We start from the raw sequence: 26,604 nt of genomic DNA on the forward strand, positions 1-26,604 counted from the left end.
AAAATAACCCGCGGAAGGGGCTGAGCCGAGGAGGTAGCCAGTGTTGCGAGAGAATCAGCATGGGTGTTCCCACTTCTGGGTATATGCGTTAAACGGAAGTCGTCGAAACGGGTCTGTAGGTGTTTAGCCTGGGCAAGGTACCCTCGCATTCTTTCATCCTTCGCCTCCAATTCCCCATTTACTTGTCCCACTATGAGTCTCGAATCCGAGAATATGCTCGCGCATTTCCCACCCAATTTCCGGATCATAGACATCCCCTCCAACAGTGCCTCGTACTCGGCTTCGTTATTCGTTGCCGAGAATCCGAGCCTCAACGACTTTTCTACGGTTATCCCTTCGGGAGAGACTAGAACGAGTCCCACCCCGGAGCCCCTTTGGTTTGCTGCACCATCGATGTATGCTCTCCACTTATCCTGCTCTTGCTGAGAGACCGTGCCGACCAGTTTCCCATCGGCATTTGGTGATCCCGACACTTCCACCCCTTCTAGGGTGGGCTCCGCAAATTCAGCTACCAGATCGGCGAGGACCTGACCCTTTATGGCGGTGCGAGGCATGTATCTAATGTCGAAGGCGCCCAGGATGGTTCCCCATTTAGCTATTCTTCCTGTGTAGTCGGCACTACGGAGGACTGATTTCAGTGGAAGTTGGGTTAGCACAACTACTGTATGTGCCTGAAAATAGTGGGGGAGTTTCTGCGTGGCTTGTACGACAACCAATATAGCCTTTTCGAGGGGGAGGTACTGGGTCTCTACCTCCTGCAGTGATTTGCTTACGTAATACACGGGCCGCTGTGTGCCATTGTCCTCTCGGATTAGCACTAGGCTTACCGCATGAGGGGCGACTGCGATGTATGCAAACAACACCTCGTCGGCGTCGGGACTGAACATGATTGGTGGTCGGGCGAGATATTCCTTGAGCTGTTGGAAGGCTAAATCACACTCTTTAGTCCACTCGAAACCCTTCCACTTGTGCAATAGGAGGAAAAAAGGCCTGCATCTGTCCGCTGAGCGGGAGATGAAACGGTTTAAAGCAGCTATCATGCCGGTAAGCTTCTGGACCTCTTTGGGATTCCGGGGAGGCTGTATGCTATGAATGGCTCTTATTTGGTCAGGGTTAACCTCGATTCCTCGGTGGGTTACCATATAGCCCAAGAATTTTCCTGATCCCACCCCAAATGAACATTTGGATGCGTTCAGTCGCAGCTTGTACCTTCTCAGGATTTGAAACACTTCGCCGAGGTCTCTGATGTGGTCAGCCACCAATTTGCTCTTTACTACCATGTCGTCTATATACACTTTAACGGTTTTGCCCATCTGCTGTTCAAACATCCTAGTCATCATCCTCTGATAGGTCGACCCAGCATTCTTTAGGCCAAAGGGCATCACCTTATAATGATAGTTGCCAACTGGGGTGACGAAAGTAGTTTTTTCTTGGTCTTCGGCAGCCAGGGATATCTAATAGTAGCCCTGGAAAGCGTCCAAAAAACTCATTCGGGGATGTCCGACAGTCGCATCTACCAGTCGGTCTATCCGCGGCATTGGGAAAGGATCCTTCGGGCAGGCCTTGTTTAAGTCCGTGAAGTCCACGCAAACCCGCCATTTCCCGCTCTTCTTCTTTACCACGACTGTGTTTGCCAACCATTCGGGGTAGAATACTTCCTTGATAGCCCCGGCTTTCTTCAACTTTGCAACCTCTTCTCTCACTGCGTCTGCGTGTTCCTTTGACGAGCGCCGAGGAGGTTGATTCTTCGGTGTTATAGCCGGATTAACATTAAGGTGATGGCGTATGAGGTCGGAGTCAACCCCGGGGGCTTCGTAAGGATCCCAGGCGAACACGTCCTCATTCCGTCGAAGGAAATTAATTAGCACTAACTTCTCCTGTGCTGGTAATTCCGAGCCGATCTGAAAAAACCTCTCAGGGTCTGATCCAACGAGCGCTTTCTCCAGCTCTTCACAGCTCACCTCCATGGCCAGTCCTCCATTACCCTCAGATGGGACCAGGGTCATTGATTGCTATAAGCTATTCCCGGCTGAAGTGGAAGGTTCGCTGCTTGATCGTCGTGAAATTGCCGACACCATGCATTGTCTGGCCATTCCTTGGCTCCCTACTATCTCTTTGATTCGACCTTCTGACGGATACTTCACTTTTTGGTGCAAGGTTGACAACACAGCCCCTAGTGCATGAAGCCATGGCCGGGCCACAATAGCTGTGTAGGGGGAGTATGCGTCTACGACGATGAAGTCCACTTCCACCACTTCTGAGTCTGTTTGCACAGGCAGCCCAATCATGCCTTTCGGGATAACGACTTTTCCTTCAAAGCTAAGCAGGGGTGAATCGTATGGCGACAGGTCTTCCTGCTTCAAGTTCAGCCCCTTATACAAATCTGGGTACATTATCTCCACGACGCTACCTTGATCAACTAACACCCTTTTCACGTCATAACCTCCTATTCTGAGCGTCACGACTAGGGCATCGTCATGGGGTTGAATAGTTCCTTACTTATCCTCCTCCGTGAACCCGATTAATGGCGGGGCCCCCACTCTGGCTCTTTTGGATTCCCTTTCGCCTGGCTCCGTCAGGAACCTACCCACTGACATTACTCTGAACGGACCGGAGCCAGTTCTCCCTGGAGCGGCAAGAATGACATTTATCGTGCCTATGGGTGGCCTCAATGCGCCTTGTCTGGTTTCGACATTCGACTGCTCAGGGCAGTGCAATAGATGCCTTAGCTTTCCTTCTCGGACAAGCCGATCCAAATAGTTTTTCAGGTTCCTGCACTCGTCGGTGGTGTGACCGGGCTCTTGATGGTATGCACAGTATAGATTCTGATTGCGTTTTAAGGGGTCGCCCACCATCCTGTTCGGCCACTGAAAGAAAGGTTCGCGCTTCACTTTCTCCAGGATCTCGTGCAATGGTTCTCGGAACACAGCGTGGACTATCTGAGCCCCAGTAGGTCCGGACTGTTCCATGTAATCTCTTCTCAGCTTGTTACTACTGCTAAAGCGGTCCGACCTGAAGTCCCTCCTCTCCTGAGGGACAACCTTCGCCTTTCCCTTCCCAATCTGCTGGTCCTCCTCGACCCTTTTGTACTTGTCTATTCTGTCCATGAGTTGCCGCACGTTGGTGATTGGCTTCTTAGTGAGAGACTTTCTCAAGCCATGTTCTGTCAGCAGGCCTCTTTTGAATGTACTAATGGCGACGTCATCGTAGTTTCCTTCTATCTCGTTGTATGTTTCCCAATATCTGTCCAAGTAGGCCTTCAGCGTTTCTCCTTCTCGCATGGATAAGGATAAAAGGGAGTCGAGGGGTCGAGGGACTCTAGTGCTGGTGATGAAATGGGAACCAAAAGTCTGTGTCAGCTGAATCTATGGAATTCGGTGGGAGGGCATCAAACCATCTCATTGCCAGGGGTCCTAAGCTGGATGGAAACACCTTACATATTAACGCCTCGTCCCTGGAGTGGACAGCCATCCTCTGGTTGAATTGGCTCACGTGTTCCACTAGGTCAGTTCGACCATTGTATATGGCAAACGTTGGTTGATTGAACCGCCGAAGAAGCATCGCCCTCTCTATTCTACGTGTGAATGGTGACTGTGAGATGCGATCCAGGGCCTTGCTCATGGCGTCATTGGCTAGGCCTTGGTAAGACGGGCTTTTGCGGCCGCGTTTGCGAGGCCGTTCTTCCTCATAGGAAAACGTCTCGCTCGGAGGGGTTCTTGACCTTCGTCTGTATTCGCCATCCTCACCACGCAGCTTCTTCTTCAAATCGTCAATCTCTTGCTGTAGAGCCTTTCGCTCGTTGTGCTTGTGGGACGCGTGATCCTTCCCTTTTGAGCGGCTTCTATTCGTGTGAGAGGTGTTCACACTGCCCTCTCGTTGATTATCTTGGTCCTTCGCTCGTTCGAGATTTAGAAAGTTGTCCTGTCGTTGAGATTCTGCACGTTTGGTTTGGCGCGGACCTGATCCTTCCATCCCTTATTGTTTCACTTGTCGAGACACAAGTTCTTCCCACAGACGGCGCCAATTGTAAGGGCGGTTTTTAGGGCCCAAGCCCAACAGGCAAGCGATTATGGCCCAAAAGACCCTTAACAATGAATTTGTAGAGAGTAGGTCACAGAACTAGGTCTTGACAGAGTAAACGTAGTTATAAGCAAGCCATACAACCATTTGGACGTGGGGATATTCCATTAAGCTTTTTGGGATAACAGTCCGTGGGGCTGTATCTTATACTTTGTTTACAGAACTCCTTCCTCTTTCTCCCTTTTTTCTCCTTTTCCCTTTTTTCTCTCGATCCCCTTGGCCATAGGGATTTTCTTCTCTTATATAGCATCCTTCGAACGATAATGACCCTACACTTGTTAATCATCTGGGCCTCTACTTGAGTGCCTGTCCCATAGGACATCCTTCTTCTTTTCTGTGAGTTGCACTGACCAAGATAATTCTGTTCTCCTGTCCTTTCCACATTAATGCGGCTGGAAAAGTAGCTTCCTTGCATTTAATGCGGCAGTTGTGGTTACCTCCTGAACGTCCTGCATTTTCCCTTGATTTTGGATGACCGTTCACCATGTAAAGGGTGTGAATCGGCCTCCCATAAGGTGCGTCCGAGGAGATACTCCTTCTCGGACGTCCCTTAAGCAAGCCCGGCCCAACATGATTGGGCTGGGGGGTCCTCTGCCCGTGTCTTCGCTTCCTATTATGGTTGGGCTTAGTACGAGTACCATGACCCAACGTTAACTGGCGAATTTTACCCCCCACAATGATGATTTAGAGTTTTTACATTTTAGAAATGTTCTAAGCCTCTAACAAAAATATTTATGATGATATGAATTACATGTTAAATCTAAACTTTTTAAATCCAAGTATAAGTAAAATTTCATTGGTAGAAGATTTATATCATTCTCCCTACACTTGTAATTTTCTATTAGCCATTGTCTCACTAAGCCATTAAATATATATTTTTGAGAGTACACTGAGCCATTGTATACACTTTTAAAAAAAAATAATAAAAAAAAGAAGATAACTTATTGGATGAGCCGGAATCTTGTACCATGCTTTATGCATGCAAATAGTGGCTCCCTCAACATAAAAATTGATTATCAATTGCATTGTGATCAATTAGGGAGTGCCACAAATTAAAAATCAAGGATCATTGCACACAGTTGCTATTAAAAACAATATCAATGTATCATTTGACATTACAGGTTTTTTAATTATGGTTTCAAAGCGTGCTTATATAAGGGCTTCTAAGTTTTTCCCGAACTATATTATATGAAGAAAAAATAAAAATAAAAATTATATTTGTTACCTTCATAAAAATCCAAATCACGACCAATAAATTTGTAGCTTAACCTACAAGTTAGCGTCTTGAAAAATATTTGAAGCTCAAATCTATTATTCCCCTCATTAATTATGAATTATTATCTAAAAAAAGAATAATCCTAATCACATGATAGTCATTAACTTTGAGATCCCAACAATCATAAAGGATCCAAACTTGCAAATCACACACCGATTTACACGGTAATTAATTTTCTTTTCAACTACTTTTGTTCGTTTCCTAATAGTAATTGAAATTTAGAAAATTCTGGAATAAAATTAAATATCAAACTTTTTTTTATATATATAATATAAATAAGAAGAGCCACCCCACAATACGTACCTCAAAATTATTTCATTACTAAAAAATTTATTTCTCAATAGAGAGTCTCCCAAACTCTATCCGATTTCTAGGGTTTGTGTAACCGGAAAAGAGGTAAAGAGAAGAGAGAGAGAGAGCGAGAAAACGATGTCGTCGAGGAAGATAACGCTGAAGAGCTCGGACGGAGAGACGTTCGAGGTGGAGGAAGTGGTGGCGTTGGAATCTCAGACGATAAAGCACATGATTGAAGACGATTGCGCCGACAATGGAATCCCTCTGCCGAACGTGACCAGCAAGATCTTGTCGAAGGTCATCGAGTACTGCAAAAAGCACGTCGAGACCCCGAAAGCCGAGGACCGTGTCGCCTCTGCCGATGAGGAGCTCAAGAACTGGGACCTCGAGTTTGTCAAAGTCGACCAGGCCACCCTCTTCGATCTCATCTTGGTTTGCCCCTCTCAGATCTTTCAATTTTCTCTCTCTCTCTCTCTCTCTCTCTCTCTAGGGATTGATTTATCTTGTTTGGGAACAAAAGGGGAATTTTTTTTTTTTTTTTAATTTGTTATATTGTTATTGTGAATGTTTACTCTGTTATGTTGATTGCTGAATTACTAGCCCCTTTACTTTGTTTTGTTTTGTTTTGGTTGAGATGAAATAATTCATAATCTTATTAGTAAGCATTGTTGTGTTTCAGCTGTGATATTATGTGTCCTACTCCTATCTAGAACTCCTGTTTTTTTGTTGTGATTTTGTGGCTTTTTGGTGATGGATTTGTTGCTGAAGTGTAGATGGACCCTAAGATTGGTTTAGGTGAATGGTAAGTTCTTTTTGTATTGGTTGAAGTAGTGGTCTCAGAATGCCAATGAGCTTGAACGGCACATCTTTTATTGGGTGCAGGCACACTCGAGTAAAAATGCCTCACCAAACAGACCCCAAATATAGTAGTGGCCATAATAATGTTTTGGAAATCATTACAATATGCTGACAAGAGTTATTAGAGTGATGGGTATGAATCTTGACTTACAGGACTTTCAAGTTTTAGGAACATGTACCTGGATGAATTTTGGATAATCAAATTGTGTTTATGTATCAACCTTGTTACTTTATTGTTTATTCTGATGTAAAATATGGAATAGCTTTAGCGACTCGTTATCTTTTTTCTGTTTTGAACTTTGATTTGTTATGATATGTGCTGACTCTTGCTTTTGAAGACTCAAATGTTGTTCCCAAATAGAATCTACTTTATGCTTTTAATTCTGCTGATGCCCCCTTTAGTTATCATACTATCAACTTTCTTTCCATGTTGAAGGTCCACTTAGCAATTTTTTTGTGATCCTGCAATATACTTTTAGAGCATCAAGACCATTGGTGTTTTGTTGTCCATAGAAGCCACCAAGATCATTTAATGGGTCTATGATTTTGTTGTTGCATTCAGCATGCACTGAATTAGTGCTGTATTATATAAGTTACTTCTACCATGTTTGTACACCTAGAATGACAAATCTCACTCTGGATTATGTCTGGTTTGCAGGCTGCAAATTATCTGAACATCAAGAGCTTGCTGGATCTGACTTGCCAAACAGTGGCAGACATGATCAAGGGCAAAACACCTGAGGAAATCCGCAAGACGTTCAACATCAAGAATGACTTCACACCCGAGGAAGAGGAGGAGGTTCGCAGGGAGAACCAATGGGCCTTTGAGTGAAAAAAGTTATAAAAATGAGCAGATTGTTTTTACTTTTTTGTGGCTTATGTTTTACTCTTGTGCTGAGGAAAGGGGTGGTTGTTTCCACCTTTCTAAGACCTTCTAGTTATTCAAGTACTGTTCTAGGTGTCTCTGCTGTAAAACAATGTTTGTTTTGCTTAAACCTTACCCACTTCCCTTTCCTCCACATTTAGTTGCGAAATATGATGTTTAATGGATCTCTTTTATTATGTTAATATGATAATATGTTGCTTTTTCTCCGGTTGTTTGTGTTTTTGATACTTTTATCTACAGTACTTGTCATATCAAGGTGATCCACCATTGATTTTGGTGGAGGGGATCCAAGTGAGTTTTGTTGAGGCTATCACATTATGCTATATTTTCAGAGCCTCAGTGGTTTGTTTATGATGGATCTATACAATTCTTGTCGGTGCTTCACCACCAACTTTGCTTGAGAGAGCTGTTCTTTCATGGACTTGGTTCCGGGTTGGGTGTACTGTTTACCAAGATTTTTTTCTATGTTATGTATGTCTATTCTATTGTGTACACAAAATTTACCAATTTTGTTATTGGTTCAGTGAATCAGCCCTACTGCCATCTTTTTGCACACTATGGCTTGAAACAATCTTTAGTAGTTTCACTGCCTGTGTTTAGTTGTTTACAGCTTAGTGAAGACTCCTAAAACGTTTATAGTGTGCCGGGGAAGGCGCTTTCTGGCATTGTAAATTGGAAAATGCTGAAGATATTAGAGTAATTCTGACATTCAAATTCCCAAAGTAGAGGTATTTTTTAGTCCCATTGTAGAGGCTTGGTTTTCTTTTGCTATCAAAGTGGCTCCGACCTGCCACTTGTTAGGCTCCCTGGCATATGCATTAATACATACAATGAAATTAAATGAGCAGCAGCCTTAGTTTGACCCAAAACTGATGGAATGGAATCAGCACGGAGAAGTGGAGAAAGAAAATCGAAAATAGAACAAGTGGAAAATTTATTGGTCAAGGCATGCCTTATTCCCAGGTCCTATATTTTGAAGAAGGGTCTTCTCTATTTAAAACTGGTTTTAAGGTTTTGAAATTCATTTTATGGTGTGGTGTATACATAAACTTTGTTGTCCATGCTATCTAATGCTTAGAATCGCAGAAATGAATGCTCGTTTTTTCTCCGTTGACCATTACCAATGCTAAGTTGTAACCCTGCATTGGCATTGTGGAGAGGAATGTTCCATGCTGGCATTTCATGTGGTGGGCAAAATTGTATCGGTAATCACTTTCAGTTGAATTAAGCATTGTTTTCTAACATTATGTGTTACTGACTTTGTTACTTAGCCTTTGAAATTTAAACTTAGTTGGAGATACAGATGCAGTGCTTATTAGTAGGGCTATAAATGAACCAAGTCATTCATAAACAGCTCGGACTTGGTTCGATAAAAAGCTCGTTCATGTTTGTTTATTTATAAACAAGCCAAGCTTAAACTTTAGTTTTAGGATTGCTTAATAAACGAGCCGAGCCTGAGTAAAAAGTATTGTTTATGAACAAGCTCATGAACACCAAGGCTCAATACAAAAGTAACAAAACAAGTTGAGCCTAGACTTATTTATGAGTTTGGTAATAAAATTGATATGAGCTTGATATATAAACTCATATCCTTCTAAAACTTTAATTAATTATAAGTTGAGACCACTCATCCAAACAAAATAGGCTGAATCATAAACTTGATGTGGGTTTGATAATATACTTGAGTTGGATCTCAAGCTCAAAAATATGATATTGAGCTTGAGTTTGGGCTTGATATAGAGCTCGAGCTTGACTTAACTAATTAACCAAATCAAGCCAAGCCAAGCCAAACTCAAACTTTTATACTTTATAACAAGCTCAAGCTTGAACATTATTTATAGGCTCGTATCAAGCTCAAGCCAAGCTTGAACATTCTACTTTCGTTGTCGAGCCGAGCTTAAACATTCACTACTCGACAAAGCTCGGCTTGTTTATAGCTCGGCTCGTTTATAGCCCTACTCATTAGTACCATAGGTACATGTTTAGTTATCTACTACATTAGAGCACACCATAGGTACATGTTTAGTTATCTACTACATTAGAGCACATACTCGTCGTTGTCACCGCTTTTACTGCTTACTACAAATGGACTCCGGACTTTGAATTTTCCGTTAGTCCAAGTGATTGATCCAAATACATCTTCCTTCAATGAGGTTGCAGTGGAAGAAGAAAAAATCACTTGGTAGCTCAGCTTCTCATTGTTCTTTGTAAATGTCAGTTGATCTGGAATCACTTTGACAACTATTCCGCTAGGTGCATCCACACTTACAGCATAAACCGTTTTACCATCCCCACCAACGTTAGTTACCGTTCTGCTTATATTCTTGCTCGCTTTTCCATCGAATTTGGAGATTGCAATTGAAGGGTAGTTGATATTGGATACGTAATCACTGTTCGAGTCCTTGGGGCAAGCAAAATCATTGGGAATTGTTTTCGCAATTGCTTTAATTCCATCTATATCAAGGCCAATATAGCATAGGTAGTTCAAGTAGTCAGTGGTGCTGGTTTCGTACACTAGCCCTGGTTGCAATGGTCCAGATGTTGTTACTTCCCCTGCACCATAATCATAAGGTGTGGCTATTGAACCTGAATCTGTTGTTATTGGAGCTTTCATGTTGTTTGTTTGAGTTGCTGCAAATTGATGATAGTCAGTATTCATTGGTTAGTACTACAACAACAGCCAAACCTTAGTCCCAAAATTTGTGAATTATAAGTTGCAGATTCTGACCTGTTGTCATGATGGCTGATTTGATAGCCGATGGACTCCACGTGGGGTTCTGTGATTTGACAGTGGCGGCAACCCCAGAAACATGTGGGCACGCCATGGAGGTTCCTGAGATCACATTGTATAATGGGGGTTCTTTTCCTTGAGGAGTTTGTGATGTGTCGTTTGCAATCCATGCTGCAAGTATGTCCACTCCTGGTGCTGCAATATCAGGCTGCAAAACAATCATGTTAGGTAACTAGTAATTGGTTGTTCAAAGTAATATATAACATCATTGCGAAGAGCAAGAAGCCATGCCTTGAGAACGTTCATTGTGTCATATGAAGGCCCTCTAGCCGAGAAGTATGCAATAGCAGGTGCTGGCTTATATTCTGTCACTGCTACTGTTGGTAGAATTGTTGCGACTGGGTTGCTTCAGAAATTTGCATACTAATTAGCATTTTTTATTTCTTTCTTTGCTTCAAATACTCAAGAAATTACTAGTTTAAAAAAACTAGTTTTGGAATATAATTTCAAAAGAAAACTTTGGTTTCATTACCTGCTTGAGTTTATGTAGGAGAGGACTTCAGCAGAATCATTTGACTTAATCAAAGTTGCTGGAAATGAACCATAAGTACTTGCCACTCTGCTTGATTTGTCGTCAATCAAAACTATACCGATTCCTCCAAGACCCTTTACTACTGATATCTTCTCTCTCGCTGAATAATTCTCATCGCCGACATTGTTACAGACAACAATCTTCCCCTTGATCAGGTTCTTATCCATTGAATCTGGGTTGCAGTTTCTGAACATAATCTCAAGCGTTTTACATCTTATGGAAAAATGAAAAAGAACAGAAAGAAAGAACGTTTTGCATATACTTTGGTCTAACTATTAGTACTATAAAAAGATTTTAACAATATAGACACATGACATTTCTCGAGTTTGTTTAAGTGTTGGAGCTTTGTCCTTGTTTGCTTGTCCAGGGTTTTATCTTTTTTCTTCTTAAAAAAATGCTAAAGATTATATATATAAGATTTGCAAAAGGATGAATGTCTGAATAATTTTATTATAAAGACACTATAATTCCTTTTTCCCTGGATTGGCATATGGCATAGTTATCAACTTATCATGTTTACGTACCTTGCCTCAGCTTCATTGGCACCACTTTTCTTGGCATACTTAGCATATATCAATGGATATTCAGGAGATTGTTTAAGTGGAGAGAAATTTATGCCTTCACCCTGAGGTCAATAGAGAGAAACTCAGCAACAACAAAAATAAATAAATAAACCAACTCAAAAAATTTAAATAAATACACTCAACCATTCATGTAACAATCTCATACACAATTTAAAAAAACACACAAATATTATTTGCATATTTTCTGCGCACAACTTTTGTAGATATCTTAATATGGAAGTTTGGATTTTTTTTTTTTTTTTTTTTTTTTTTTTTTTTAAAAAGGAACCAGTTGGAAGGTAGGACATGTGAGAAATAGTTGTCATATTAAATATGAGTATTTTTTTATTATAAATATTTGCACCTTTAACATAAGTGTCAATTTAATCCTTAAACTTTTGATTTGGACAAATAAGGCAAAGCATTTTTACGTATCAAATCAAACCTTTTATTACTATTTTCGTTAAATGCTAATAGCTTAAATCACATGACGTACACATAATTGTTTAAATAAAATGTTCGATAACCAAATTGGCACTCACGTAAAAGTATAAAAAAGAGAAGTACTATATCCACAATATTTTCACAACAAATCATAGGTGTTAGTTGTCATTGGTTCTAATTTGAACAAATCACTGAAATTACTTAAAATTTGTTATGAAAGTGTTGTAAAAATATTGTGAACGGAGCATTTCTCTTAAAAAAAAAAAAAAAAAATGATTGTACCAAATGAACACCCTCTCATGTTTTTTTTTTTTTCCCTATAATTTGTATATTAGAAAACACCTAGGTCAATATCACAATATATAAGTGAACAAAATTCTCAACCAAAAAAAAAAAAATTATTGCCAAAATTTATTTATTTATTTATTATTTTCTATTAATGTTTACCTTAATCACTTTGTTTCCACCAAGTACCACCTTAGATTGGAAATCTCGGTCAATAGTAGAAGCAGCTACAGTCAAAATCCAAGGAGCAATATTCACAACACTTTCCGAGTCGGGGCCATCATTGCCTGCGGAGCAGACCACGATGATCCCATGGTCCACTGCGTGGAACGCTCCGATCGCAATTGGATCAGACTTCAAACCAATCCTTATATACGATGGTGCGCCAAGAGACAACGACAAGACATCTACACCGTCCGCTATTGCATCATCGAACGCTGCAAGAATCGCAGACCCAACACAACCGGCGGATGAGCATACCGTATACATAGCGATTCGTGAACTTGGGGACCCACCCTTTGCGGTTCCATCTGCTAGACCGTAGTAGGATGCACTGGCTACGGTGCTACCTGCTGCAGTTGATGCCACGTGTGTACCATGGCCAACTGTATCACGAGGTGTATGCAACTTTGCTGGGGCTGTAGCAGCAGAGTCGTCGAATTTTTTTTGATATTTTGTTGTTGTTGTTTTGATATTAGCAGAGTCGTCGTAGGATCTTGCACCAATCAACTTCCTGATATGCATATTAAGCGTAGTCTTAGCATTTTACAATATTTTTATAACAAATCATAAGTGATAAGTTGTTATTAGTTACTATTGTTAAGAGAAAAAAGTAATCTCAGTATTTTGATCAAATTTGAACTAATAACAACTAAGTATTAACCACCTGTAATTTGTTATGAAAATATTATAAAGGTAACATCTATCAGTTTTTAATGATTAGATAATGAGTGATTTAAGACATTAGTTTAAAAAATATATTTGTAGAAACTTTTTATAGGAAAAGATTAAAAAAATTTATTTTAAAAGTTTTTTAATATTTTTTTATAAAAATAGTGCCAAAAACTTTCTAAAAGTTTTTTATATTTTATAAAACTTAGAACGAAGTTACTGTGTGATTTGATTCTCAAAAAAAAAAAGGTTATTGTGTGATTTTGTTGTGCCCATATACTTTCTCTATTAAAATTCATTTCCCAATAAATAAGTTGTCCCATGAGTGTTATTTAATATTCAAACGGTATCTAATAAGAGAAAGTATTGGTGATGGGGATAAATAAATTACGTGTCTAAAAGGTTGGCAATTCAATTGGTTCATATCCTGATGATTTCAAAGTAGATGTCTAAATTTCAAAGTAGATGTCTAAAGTTTAAATTCTCCTTAAAAAAAAAAAAGATCAAACATAATTTAATCAGAAATTTTTTGAAATTTTTATGCCTACGAGAATGAAAATCTGGATTAAGCTTCTTTGGGCCTATTTAAGCCAATCGAGCTACTTTAAGTAATCAGGCTATTATTATCAACAAAAAATTTAAAAATGGGGTTATTAATTAGGCAAGATCACCGACTTAGCCAGTCTTATTCTTAGACAGATTTTCAAACCGTTATGAAACAGGCTCTTTTATGACGGCAAATAAAGTTGTGAAATTGAAATATCCATCGCTTTCAACGAGTCTATAACTTAGTCCTTTTGCATATTTCATGTTAACTTGAACCGTGCAGAAAGTAACATGCACTAACCTATTACAATTGGAGGGGTTGAAATCATCGGCTTTCACGCAAGTTCCCTTCCACCTTGACGGAATTGGACCCATGTCCTTGTCATTAAAACTCTCTGACTCTGGCCAAATCCCTATAATATTCCATGCACTATAAATCAGAACATAATGAACAATAAAACAGCACGCAAAGCAAATGTGTAATATATGCAGTTCTATTTTTGTTTACTAAACAATACTAGTATTGATTTACCTGTGTCTAATATGCCAATTATTGAGTCTGACCCAACAGATGAAGAAGATTGATCATTGCCAGTATTAGGTTTGGAGTCAATCTTTACAGACGTTTGGTACTTTAAGAAATCCCAAGAACGAGTTGTGTGGAGTTCTACTTGGGTATCAGGAAAAACAGATACAACCCCAGGTTTCTGTGCTATTGAACGAGCCTCCTTCTCTGATATCCGAGCTGCAAACCCTGAGAAACCATGCCTGTAGGTGTGTACTAGTGTATTTTCTTTCCTGGCACATATAGTCACATTAACTTATAATTAATATTGACTTCTTGCAATTATCAAAAAATTTATATATATATATATATATATTGACTTCTTGTAACACCCCTCCTTTAAAAAAAATGATATTATGGATTTGGCTTTGTTAAAAAACATTTCTCTTACGGTTTTTTTATCTTCAACTTGCCTTGGGTTCAAAAATTGTCAAAATATGTGGCATAAAAAAGTTTTCAAATATTTTGTCTATGGGTTATAACTTATACCAGTATGTTCATCACTCTTTTTTTTCTTTTTTTCTTTTTTTTAATTTGAGTATGTTCATCACTCTTTTGGAGTAAAGGCCATAGCTATGATATGAAGGATTCTCTATATCTAGATGCAGAAATGTATAACAAAAAGAAATGGGTAGGTCAAGTTGCAACTTTACTAGGAATTGGTTAATATAAAGCAAAAATTAAATAGTGGACAGGAGTACAGGACGAATATTATTGTTATCTTACTAATCCAATTCCAATTGGTTAATTTTACAGTACACGTCTCTTCCTACTAAAAAAACAACATTTGTTTTAATAAAGAAAAGGTAAAGTGTAATCATTTTGTTGAAGATATTGTTTGGATGTGATCAAAATAGCATTTATTAATTGAGAAATCTATATCATCTTAGACAAGAGGATAGAAGGACCCCAAACCCTCTTTATGTGGGTTTAACCAGAACTTAACCTCAACTCAACTGAAGTCTTGATAACATAAGTATAGTCATGGAAATTAACTACACGAGTCTGGGAATTCAACCTCAGAATATTGACTTCAGTCGATCAAATCACACAAGAGTAAATGAGTCACTCAGTCTTCATGGTTAACAAATAACATTTTCTTCATCAAAAAAAAAAAAAAAACAAAACAAAACAAAACAAACAAACAAACAAACAACATTTACTATGTTACAAGTGGTATAATATAAAAAGTTAGAGCTAAATTATAAGATACATTCTCCAACTTTTTATAAAATTCAATTCAATCATTAAACTTAATTTTCATTCAATTTCAATACTCCTTTTAATTTTATTCACTTTCAATACTCACTTTTGTTCAATACAAAACTATGTCATTAACGGCTTTGATTGTGACTAATGGGAGAAATAAATTAAACAAAATTGAAAATTAGAATACTTAAATTGAATTTTAGAAAAATTTGAATAGTGCAATTTATAATTTAGCCAAAAGTTAATTACCCAAGACAAACGAAGTCCTTTTAACCTCTTAAGCATGGAAGAAGTAATAAAGCTAGCTAATGCCCTACATTTTTTTTTTTTTCACAACAATTGACATTTTCAATTGTGATCAGTGTAAGAGAAAGTGATCATGTCAATGATAAGGCTATGTGAAAGTAACATTCTTCAAATCACAACCTACTACTTCAATAAGTATCTTCTTGTGTCTCTAGCTAGCATTAATTACCTTCTTAACACAGAGCTCATAAGCTGAGCATGGTCATCCCTCAAGGAACCATTTGTGGAAGCCGCAGCCCCCATGTACACAATATAAACGCCATAGTTAGTCCCCGCTTGTGCTGCCCCAGTATCTTCCAGAAACGAGACAAGGAAGAGAGAGCAGAATAAGAAGAAAATCGTATTGCCTTTCATTATCATATAGATCTCTCTGTGTGTCTGTGTTGTTGAATGAGGAATATCACTTTCACAAACCTCATGCTTTATAGACATAAAATCGTAGCAAATGATAGGCCAATTTGATCAAGGCTGTGGTTTCTATGGTGGGTTTGTGCGTAAGCGCACTGCATACATGTCAAGCTGTAATGTGATCCACCCAAAGTGCGCCATTTGAGAAATGGAAATATTGGTGGTGGTATTTCAGAAATGGAAATTAGTGGTTACGGTGAAGATGATGATGAAAGTGGTGGTGGATAGCTGAGGATATTTCTTTCCAAGGTCATGAGGTACAGTGTGTTGAGGTCTAAGCATTAAAGCTAGGTAAACAAAGTTAGTCCTTATTAAACAAGTTTTTTTTTTTTTTCCCATTTTGATGGGAAAACCTTTTCTGCCTAGGAGGAATATTTGAATGCACTTTTCCCACATGTATAAAAGTGAAGTAACCTTCTAAATGAACACTTTGCAATGATTTGCATGGGTGCAATGCAACTTTTGGGGTCTGATGTCTAAATTGGATGCTTAGTAGTTTGGGGCCTATCACCTATGAGTGTTGTTGATGTGCATGTGCTTCAAATCTATGAAAATGGGGAATTGGGGATTGATGAGAATATGTACGAAATTCTCAGACTTATGAGATGAAAAAAAAAGAAAAAAAATATACATCAAAGAGAAAATAATCATACACAAGACAGTATTTACGTGATTCGGTAATTTACCTACGGCCACAGAGTTGCAGGGATTTCACTATTCTCAGAGAAAAATACAGAGTACGGCAATACAGTTTTTTTTTTTTTTTTTTCTCTAAAAAACAACATTAAAAAAAAAAAAAAAAAAAAAAAAAAAAAAAAAAAAACTCTAATCTCCAAAAGCAACAGTTTTTTATATCCTACGCACAAGATTCACAATGAGCTATAAAAACAGACCAAAATTTTTTTGACCCAAACCTCCACTCTATGGACTAAACCTCAGAAAATCTCCCATTAAAAACTGTAACAACATTATTTCAGGTCGGATTATAATCCGGATTAAATACAACTAGACTCTACAAAACCCAACAGGGATCCCACTCTGCACTATTTGACAAGACATTTTGGAGTATTGTGGTTTTTAGATATGTGACATGGTTTTACCCAACCCCAATAATCATACAAAATTGTACTTCCATGATAAGAGAGAATATAATGTGGTAGTGCAGCAAATGTAAGTTATATCCTTGTAGGCATGCCCATTAACTCTTAGAGTTCGTGATTAAAAATAAGGGTATCAAATAAGGCAAAAACGTCTACTAGTGGTACGTACAATTGAATCACACGTAATCAGCAAATTCAGGACCCCACGTCCAAATGCCTTATCAAGACTATCTTAGTGGATGACAAAGAAAACTAAAATAAAATCATAGACTTATACTCATAGTGCGCCACTAATTCATGGTCACGTTTTTGTATGCACGCTATTTTTGTCGAAGGGATTTGCTTAGTTCGAAACCTGAGTGCGAGGAGATTTCTAGTTAACTGGCACCTTCTAGTATATCCATCGGTGACGTTATGATTCAAAGTATCTTTCTCCCATTATGATATGAATTGCACTTTAGCCTTGGTGTGGTGTGCTAAGATGTTTTGGTAATGATTTAACTAGGTGACACTATGAGAAGCACAATCTGAGTAGACAAGAAATTTTAGGAGCCGTTTGGTAACATTATCCTAGTAATGTTGTTTGTATTTTTTGAAATACGTATGGGTGAAAAAGTGTGTGAAAATGCATGTAATGTTATTTTAAAACTGAAAACATGTTATTAAACTACTATACCAAACGGAGCAGTATTCCCAATCATGAATCTCAGAGTAGAACCATGTTTATATCCCTTAATCTAAGAAACTTATATTGTATTCATCACTTAATTTTATTCATAGTAGAACTGTAGGGGTGAAAGGCTAGAGAGCCCACATTTATATATATATATATATATATATCTGTGTGTGTGTGTGTGTGTGTGTGTTGGGCTAGGGGCCCAATCCGAGGACGTTAAACACTTCCAGAGGGGTCTGTGCCAATGAGAGAAGAAATGGAATCCGATCAGAGCCACCCAAGAGGAAAACGAGGAAGAATCCCTCTTCGGCTCGGCAAGGCCAAGGACAGAGGGCATAGTCTGCAATCAATAACAACATTCCGGACAATTCCAGGGAAGAGGATAAGTATTAAGAAAGGACAGGACAAAGGAGAGCTATAAAATATCTAAGATAAGGCTGCTACCACGACATTGAATACTCTGCAGCTAACAGAACCATGCTTTTCAGCCTTACAGTTACTCCCAAAGACTTTAGGAAGGGGTTGATGGGACAAGTATCAGAGTTACCAATCTGAATCTACACGTGGAAGGTGGAAAGAGGAGGAAGAGGATAGTATAAAATAAAGGAGTGACCTTGATAGGAAGGGGGGCCAAGAAGATGGAGAAAGAAAGGACGGTAGCAATATGGACCGGACTGGTAACCTAATCCGGAAGACAAGCAAGAACTGATCTCCTCAGATCGGGCCGAGGGCAACCTTCTTTAAATATAAGCTACCTGTTCTTACTTTATTGTCATTTGAATCTACGATAATAACTATCCAACTCATTAGAACCTAGATTTCCAACTCATTCTCTACAAATTCATTGTTTTGGGGCCTTTTGGGCCAAGGTCCATATATCTTTTGGACCGGGGACTCAAGCTACGTCCTTACAATTGGCGCCGTCTGTGGAAAAGTCTGGTGTTTTAGTGAGTTCAACGCTCAACATACCAAGGCGATGCAGCAAGAGATCGACCATTAGAGGAGGCCATTTTGGCAAAGATGTATGCTACGCAGAGGATTGCCAAGTAGGATACAATATTGGGGGCTTTCTATATCGAATACATGTCTCGCATCTCTGTGAAGGGTGAAGCCATCCTGATTTGATGGCCGAGTTCGCTGAAACCCCATTTAAAAAAAAAAATTTGAGAAACAAAACATGGATGGAAAATCAGCTGGCATGGTCTCACTACATCAGACCCTTTGTCCAGGAGGATACATATTGATGATGTTGCAAATCAAAGGGGATCCAAAGTGGGGCTGGTTTTAGTATCTCCTGAAAATGTATCATTATTAACGAAAATTTCCATTGACATATGCTTGTCCATTGTGCAAATGCATCGTACTTCTCACTATGACATCTTTTATAAGTGTTCAAACAGAACCAAAGTCATACCTGTAGTCCTCAGACTAGATGCTTTGGGGAAATTAACACTATGACATCTTTTATAAGTGTTCAAACAGAACCAAAGTCATGCCTGCAGTCCTCAGACCAGATGCTTTAAGGAAATTAACACTATAACATCTTTTATAAGTGTTCAAAAGAACCAAAGTCATGCTTGTAGTCCTCGGACCAGATGCTTTGCGAAAATTAAAACTATGACATCGTTTATAAGTGTTCAAACAGAACCAAAGTTATGCCTGCAGTTCTCGGACCAGATACTTTGAGGAAATTAACACGTTGATATCTCTTATAAGTGTTTAAATAGAACCAAAGTTATGCCTGCAATCCTCGAACCAGATGCTTTGGGGAAATTAACACTATGACATCTTTTATAAAGGTTCAAACAGAACCAAAGTTATGCCTGCAGTCCTCGAACCAGATGCTTTGGGGAAATTAATAATATGACATCTTTTATAAGTATTCAAACAGAACCAAAGTCATGCTTGCAATCCTCGGACCAGATGTTTTGGGGAAATTAACACAATGACATCTTTTATAAGTGTTCAAACAGAACCAAAGCCATGTCTGCAGTCCTCGGACCAGATGCTTTGGGGAAATTAACACTATGACATCTTTTATAAGTGTTCAAACAGAACCAAAGTTATGTCTGCAGTCCTCAAACTAGATACTTTGGGGAAATTAACACGCTGATATCTCTTATAAGTGTTCAAACAAAACCAAAGCCATGCCTGCAGTCCTCGGACCAAATGTTTTGGGGAAATTAACATTATGACATCTTTTATAATTGTTCAAACAGAACCAAAGTCATGCCTGCAGTCCTCAGACTAGATACTTTAGGGAAATTAACACGTTGATATCTCTTATAAGTGTTCAAACAGAACCAAAGCCATGCCTGCAGTCTTCGGACCAGATGTTTTGAGGAAATTAACACTATGACATCTTTTATAAGTGTTCAAACAGAACCAAAGTCATGCCTGCAGTCCTCAGACTAGATACTTTGGGGAAATTAACACGCTGATATCTCTTATAAGTGTTCAAACAAAACCAAAGTCATGTCTGCAGTCCTCGGACCAGATACTTTGAGGAAATTAACACGCTAATATCTCTTATAAGTGTTCAAACAAAACCAAAGTTATGCCTACAATCCCCAGACCAGATGCTTTGGGGAAATTAACATTATGATATCTTTTATAAATGTTCAAACAAAACCAAAGTCATGCCTGCAGTCCTCGGACCAGATGCTTTGGGGAAATTAACACTATGACATCTTTTATAAGTGTTCAAACAGAACCAAAGGCATGCCTGCAATCCTCGGACCAGATGTTTTGGGGAAATTAACACTATCACATCTTTTATAAGTGTTCAAACAGAACCAAAGTCATGTCTGCAGTCCTCGGACCAAATGCTTTGGGGAAATTAACACTATGACATCTTTTATAACTGTTCAAATAGAACCAAAGTCATGCGTACAGTCCTCGGACCAGATGTTTTGGGGAAATTAACACTATGACATCTTTTATAAGTGTTCAAACAAAACTAAAGTCATGCCTGTAGTTCTCGGACCAGATACTTTGGGAAAATTAACACGCTGATATCTCTTATAAGTGTTCAAACAAAACTAAAGTCACGCCTACAGTCCTCAGACCAGATGCTTTGGGGAAATTAACACTATGACATCTTTTATAAGTGTTCAAATAGAACCAAAGTCATGCCTGCAGTTCTCGGACCAGATGTTTTAGAGAAATTAGAACTATGACATCTTTTATAAGTGTTCAAACATAACCAAAGTCATGCCTGCAGTCCTCGGACTAGATGTTTTGGGGAAATTAACACACTGATATCTCTTATAAGTGTTCAAACAAAACCAAAGTCATGCCTGCAGTCCTCGAACCAGATGCTTTGAAGAAATTAACACTTTGACATCTTTTATAAGTGTTCAAACAGAACCAAAGTCATGCCTGCAGTCCTTGGACCAGATGCTTAGGGGAAATTAACACTATGACATCTTTTATAAGTGTTCAAACAAAACCAAAGTCATGTCTGCAGTCCTTGGACCAGATACTTTGAGGAAATTAACACGCTCATATCTCTTATAAGTGTTCAAACAAAACCAAAGTTATGCCTACAATCCCCGGATCAGATGCTTTGAGGAAATTAACACTACGACATCTTTTATAAATGTTCAAACAGAACCAAAGTCATGCCTGCAGTCCTCGGACCAGATGCTTTGGGGAAATTAACACTATGACATCTTTTATAAATGTTCAAACAAAACCAAAGGCATGCCTGTAGTCCTCGGACCAGATGTTTTGGAGAAATTAACACTATGACATCTTTTATAAGTGTTCAAACAGAACCAAATTCAGGCCTGCAGTCCTCGGACCAAATGCTTTGGGGAAATTAACACTATGACATCTTTTATAACTGTTCAAATAGAACCAAAGTCATGCGTACAGTCCTCGGACCAGATGTTTTGGGGAAATTAACACTATGACATCTTTTATAAGTGTTCAAACAAAACTAAAGTCATGCCTGTAGTTCTCGGACCAGATACTTTGGGAAAATTAACACGCTGATATCTCTTATAAGTGTTCAAACAAAACCAAAGTCACGCCTACAGTCCTCAGACCAGATGATTTGGGGAAATTAACACTATGACATCTTTTATAAGTGTTCAAACAGAACCAAAGTCATGCCTGCAGTCCTCGGACCAGATGTTTTAGGGAAATTAGAACTATGACATCTTTTATAAGTGTTCAAACATAACCAAAGTCATGCCTGCAGTCCTCGGACTAGATGCTTTGGGGAAATTAACACGCTGATATCTCTTATAAGTGTTCAAACAAAACCAAAGTCATGCCTGCAGTCCTCGAACCAGATGCTTTGAAGAAATTAACACTTTGACATCTTTTATAAGTGTTCAAACAGAACCAAAGTCATGCCTGCAGTCCTTGGACCAGATGCTTTGGGGAAATTAACACTATGACATCTTTTATAAGTGTTCAAACAAAACCAAAGTCATGCCTGCAATCCTCAGACCAGATGCTTTAAGGAAATTAACACTTTGACATCTTTTATAAGTGTTCAAATAGAACCAAAGTCATGCCTGCAGTCCTCGGACCAGATGCTTTGGGAAAATTAACACTATGACATCTTTTATAAGTTTTCAAACAGAATCAAAGTCATGCTTGCAGTCCTCAGACCAGATGCTTTGGGGAAATTAACATGCTGATATCTCTTATAAGTGTTCAAATAGAACCTTAATATGTGATGGTCCTCTCGGATCACTTGCTTTGGATTCAATATTTTATGATTGATTGCACTGTTCGTGATATACGCACACAATTGTTTTCCTTACTATTTTTTACAAAGTTAATTTACTCAAGATAGCAGCCATGCACTACTGTCGGCTTTTGTAAAGACAGGGTGACAACTTTTCATCACTGACAATATCATCAATTTTAAGTCCCATTAGAGGAAAATATAACAACGCCACCATTCATAAAATAGTTATTGCAAAGAAAAGAAAGACTCACGATGTAAAAAGTGCAAACCCTTTTTATTAGATGAAGGAAATGTACATTATGCATAACGGTAAACTTCCACTACAAAATAGGAGACCTATCTATCACTTTTCTCCTAATTACAAGATGTTCTGCTATCAAGGCTAAAAAATAGGAGACCTATCTATCATTTTTCTCCTAATTACAAGATGTTCTGCTATCAAGGCTGAAAAATAGAAAGCCTGCCTATCCTTGTTCTTGTTAATTTGCTCGATCAACATTGGATTGTTTTTACATTTGTGCACACATGGTATAGGTTGGAACCCAAACTTTGTCGCACCAAAAATCTGTTGCGATCTGCACTTGCTTTGGGCCTTGGCTGGAGAAGGAGGATCTTCTTTCTTGCTCGGCTAAAAGGCAGGAACATCTTTGGCCTCTGCTTCCTTCGTCTTGATTGCGCCATCCTGGGCCCTAGCAGCATCCTTGGTATCTGAAGAGGGCTTGGTTTCCTCGCCCTTGCCTTTATCCTTGGCCATCTCATCCCCTAGGCCTTGATCACCATCTTGGTTGGGTCCTTTGGAAGCCCCGAAGATTTGAGAGTTTGAAATTTCTGGAGGACTCAAAGATTTGTAAAGCGAAGAAGAATGATTCCTCCGAGGCGCCTTATATAGAAGGCGAAACCTAGTGGGAGTTATCCTGCTCGAAGTTCAAAGAGAAAGTCACAAGCGGGAAAAATCCCGCTTAATTTCCAATAAAATCCTCAGCCATTGGATTCTCATCACGTCGTGGAGCGTGGGGAATATGGAGCCGCAAGAATTTAATGAAGGCGCGCCTCATATATTGAAACGTCAGGACCGTGACTTGGTCAGTTATAAAAAAATAAATAATAATAATGATAATAAATAAAATCTGTACAGTCAGAGGTGATGCAAATTGTGTGCAAAGGAACTATCATCACATCGACATCCTCCTTTCCTCCTGAGGAGTCAAAAAGATGGATCTCAAGGGGCTATTGTAAGGGTGAAAAGCCAGAAAGCTCATATTTATATATGTGTGTGTGTGTGTATGTGTGTGTGTGTGTGTGTGTGTGTTGGGCCAGGGGCCCAATCCGTGGACGTTAAACACTTCCAGAGGGGTCTATGCCAATGAGAGAAGAAATGGAATCCGATCAGAGCCACCCGGGAGGAAAACGAGGAAGAATCCCTCTTCGACTCGGCAAGGCTGAGGACAGAGGGCATAGTCTGTAATCGAAAGCAACATTTCGGACCATTCCAAGGAAGAGGATAAGTATTAAGGAGGGACAGGACAAAGGAGAGCTATAAAATATTTAAGATAAGGCTGCTACCATGACATTGAATGTTCTACAGTTAACAGAACCATGCTTTTCAACCTTACAGTTACTCCCAAAGACTTTAGGGAAGGGCTGATGGGACAAGTATCAGAGTTACCAATCTGAATCTACACGTGGAAGGTGGAAAGAGGAGGAAGAGGATAGTATAAAATAAAGGAGTGACCCTGATAGGAAGGGGGCCTTAAAAGATGGAGAAAGAAAGGACGGTAGCAATATGGACCGGATTGGTAACCTAATCCGGAAGACAAGCAAGAACTAATCTCCTCGGACCAGGCCGAGGGCAACCTTCTTTAAATATAAGCTACCTTTTCTTACTTTGTTGTCATTTGAATCTACGATAATAACTATCCAACTCATTAGAACCTAGATTTTCAGCTCATTCTCTACAAATTCATTGTTTTGAGGCTTTTTGGGCCAAGGTCCATATATCTTTTGGACCGGGGACTCAAGCTATGTCCTTACAATTTCATTTTAGATTATACCTAGAAAATTAAGTCATATAATTTTTATTTTCTTTTTAAAGCCTTTTTCAATATGTTCATTTATTAATAATTTTTTTGTGTGGTTTTTCTTAATTGTTCTTGTAAGGACGTAGCTTGAGTCCCCAATCCAAAAGATATATGGACCTTAGCCCAAAAAGCCCCTAAACAATGAATTTATAGAGAATGAGTTGGAAATCTAGATTCTAATGAGTTGGATAGTTATTATCGTAGATTCAAATGACAACAAAGTAAGAACAGGTAGCTTATATTTAAAGAAGGTCATCCTCGGCCCGATTCGAGGAGATCAGTTCTTGCATGTCTTCTGGATTAGGTTACCAGTCCGGTCCATATTGCTACCATCCTTTCTTTTTCCATCTTTTTAGGCCCCCTTCCTATCAGGGTCACTCCTTTATTTTATACTATCATCTTCCTCCTCTTTCCACCTTCCACGTGTAGATTCAGATTGGTAACTCTGATACTTGTCCCATCAGCCCCTCTCTAAAGTCTTTGGGAGTAACTGTAAGGCTGAAAAGCATGGTTCAGTCAGCTGCAGAGCATTAAATACCGTGGTAGCAGCCTTATCTTAGATATTTTATAGCTCTCCTTTGTCCTGTCCCTCCTTAAAACTTATCCTCTTCCCTGGAATGGTCCAGAATGTTGCTCTTGATTGCAAACTATTCCCTCTGTCCTCGGCCTTGCCCAGCCGAAGAGGGATTCTTCCTCGTTTTCCTCTCGGGTGGCTCTGATCGGATTCCATTTCTTCTCTCATTGGCACAGACCCCTTTGGAAGTGTTTAACGTCCTTGGATTGGGCCCCTGGCCCAACAAACACACACACACACACACACATATATATATATATATATATATATATATAAATATGGGCTCTCTGGCCTTTCACCCCTACAGAAATAATGGATAAGACTAAATCTATGTCCCTTAAACTAAGGTCAAAGGTTGAGTTATGGAATGAAAATGTGTTAGGCATCCACATCATTTGGTCTAAGAACTACTCTCTTAAGGTACTATGATCAATATAAATTGTCTATCCATCTATCACAAAATCAATTTAAAAAATCCAAAAAAAAAATTAAAAGAAAATTTATGAAAGAACAAAGTTTAGCTCAAAACCAATTTGAAGCTATTTCCTCCGACTCATAAAATGTGAATTATAAAATTATTTATGTGTATTAATTAAACAAATTACATGGCTCATTAAAAAGTCATGTGACTAAAACTCAAATGGATGATCTCTTCAAACTTTTTCCTTCACAAAATCCACATTCTCCATTCACCAAAAAAAATTTAAAGTGACCAGAATTAATAACAGAAACAAAATTTCACTCCAAATTTACATGCAAATTAAACCAAAAAAAAACAAAACGAATTTAAACCTACCATGGTCCTATGCACAAAGATACACCGAAACCTGAAAAAGCATGAACATTGTTATGCATGAAAGTGCAAAGATGAATCCTACATGTGAATTCTTAATGATGCACACAATGATTCCCATAAGTCATTTCTCAAGAAAAAGATTGTTACATTCACTCATCTCATTTTCCATTTTTTATTCACCTGTTGTCAATAATATTTAGTTTTTGACAAAAACATCATTATTTTTTATGAATTCTCTGAATTTGATGTGATAGCAATGCATGATTGTAATCTATATGTCATGTGAGAGATGGAATGAAAATAAGATTTTATTTTGTTTTTCTTATTCCTTCATTTGATGCAAGTTATTGGAAGTCCAATCCTTGAGAATCATCCTTAAGGCCTATATTCCCGGAGTAGAATCAGCCCAAAAGTTATTTGATGAACTGACCCTCATCATGAAAGGAGGCTAATAGCACTCTACCATGTCCAAGGGAATGGCATGCACAATAACTCTATCTTCAGAAAGAGAGAAAGGAGGGAGCTAAAATTCCGAATTCATCCTTAATAAAAGGTCAAACCAAAAAATATCAAGGAGGCATAGTTTGAAGGAACTGAGAGCACCAGTATTCAACCCAATGGGCAAGTTCAAGCACAATTGGAAAGGCACTTACGCTATCAAGACTGGTTGAAAACCCATTAAGCTTGTCTAAGCAAAATTTAGGGCTAGCTTGTTAGACTAAAAACCCATCAGGTTAA

General features: G+C 38.8%; 3 protein-coding genes across 4 annotated transcripts; 1 reads left to right on the top strand and 2 right to left on the bottom strand.

The window, feature by feature from the left end:
- Nucleotides 1–2,495: 2,495 nt before the first annotated feature.
- Nucleotides 2,496–2,969, bottom strand: LOC126695099 (uncharacterized). Its single transcript, XM_050391728.1, has one exon. The coding sequence runs from the start codon at nt 2,967–2,969 to the stop codon at nt 2,496–2,498; it is 474 nt and encodes a 157-aa protein (XP_050247685.1).
- Nucleotides 2,970–5,644: 2,675 nt separating this feature from the next.
- Nucleotides 5,645–7,601, top strand: LOC126712446 (SKP1-like protein 1B). The gene is made up of 2 exons (XM_050411773.1): nt 5,645–6,082; nt 7,167–7,601. The coding sequence occupies exons 1-2, from the start codon at nt 5,786–5,788 to the stop codon at nt 7,338–7,340; spliced, it is 471 nt and encodes a 156-aa protein (XP_050267730.1). The 5' UTR covers nt 5,645–5,785; the 3' UTR covers nt 7,341–7,601.
- A 1,439-nt stretch (nt 7,602–9,040) lies between these two features.
- LOC126712447 (CO(2)-response secreted protease-like) lies at nt 9,041–16,181 on the bottom strand. Of its 2 annotated transcripts, XM_050411775.1 has the most exons (10): nt 15,696–16,181; nt 13,979–14,244; nt 13,748–13,859; nt 12,172–12,742; nt 11,242–11,342; nt 10,658–10,903; nt 10,417–10,531; nt 10,123–10,333; nt 9,409–10,025; nt 9,041–9,368 (listed from the first exon to the last, which is right to left on the bottom strand). In XM_050411775.1, exons 1-9 carry the CDS (start codon nt 15,956–15,958, stop codon nt 9,433–9,435), a joined length of 2,478 nt encoding a protein of 825 aa, XP_050267732.1. In that variant the 5' UTR covers nt 15,959–16,181; the 3' UTR covers nt 9,041–9,368; nt 9,409–9,432. The 2 variants fall into 2 exon arrangements, with proteins under 2 accessions (XP_050267732.1, XP_050267731.1); XM_050411774.1 differs by having other exon boundaries at nt 9,041–10,025; nt 15,696–16,180.
- Between the last annotated feature and the right edge of the window lie 10,423 nt (nt 16,182–26,604).

Source organism: Quercus robur, chromosome 2 (genome assembly GCF_932294415.1).
Source record: "Quercus robur chromosome 2, dhQueRobu3.1, whole genome shotgun sequence".
Taxonomy (NCBI): domain Eukaryota; kingdom Viridiplantae; phylum Streptophyta; class Magnoliopsida; order Fagales; family Fagaceae; genus Quercus; species Quercus robur.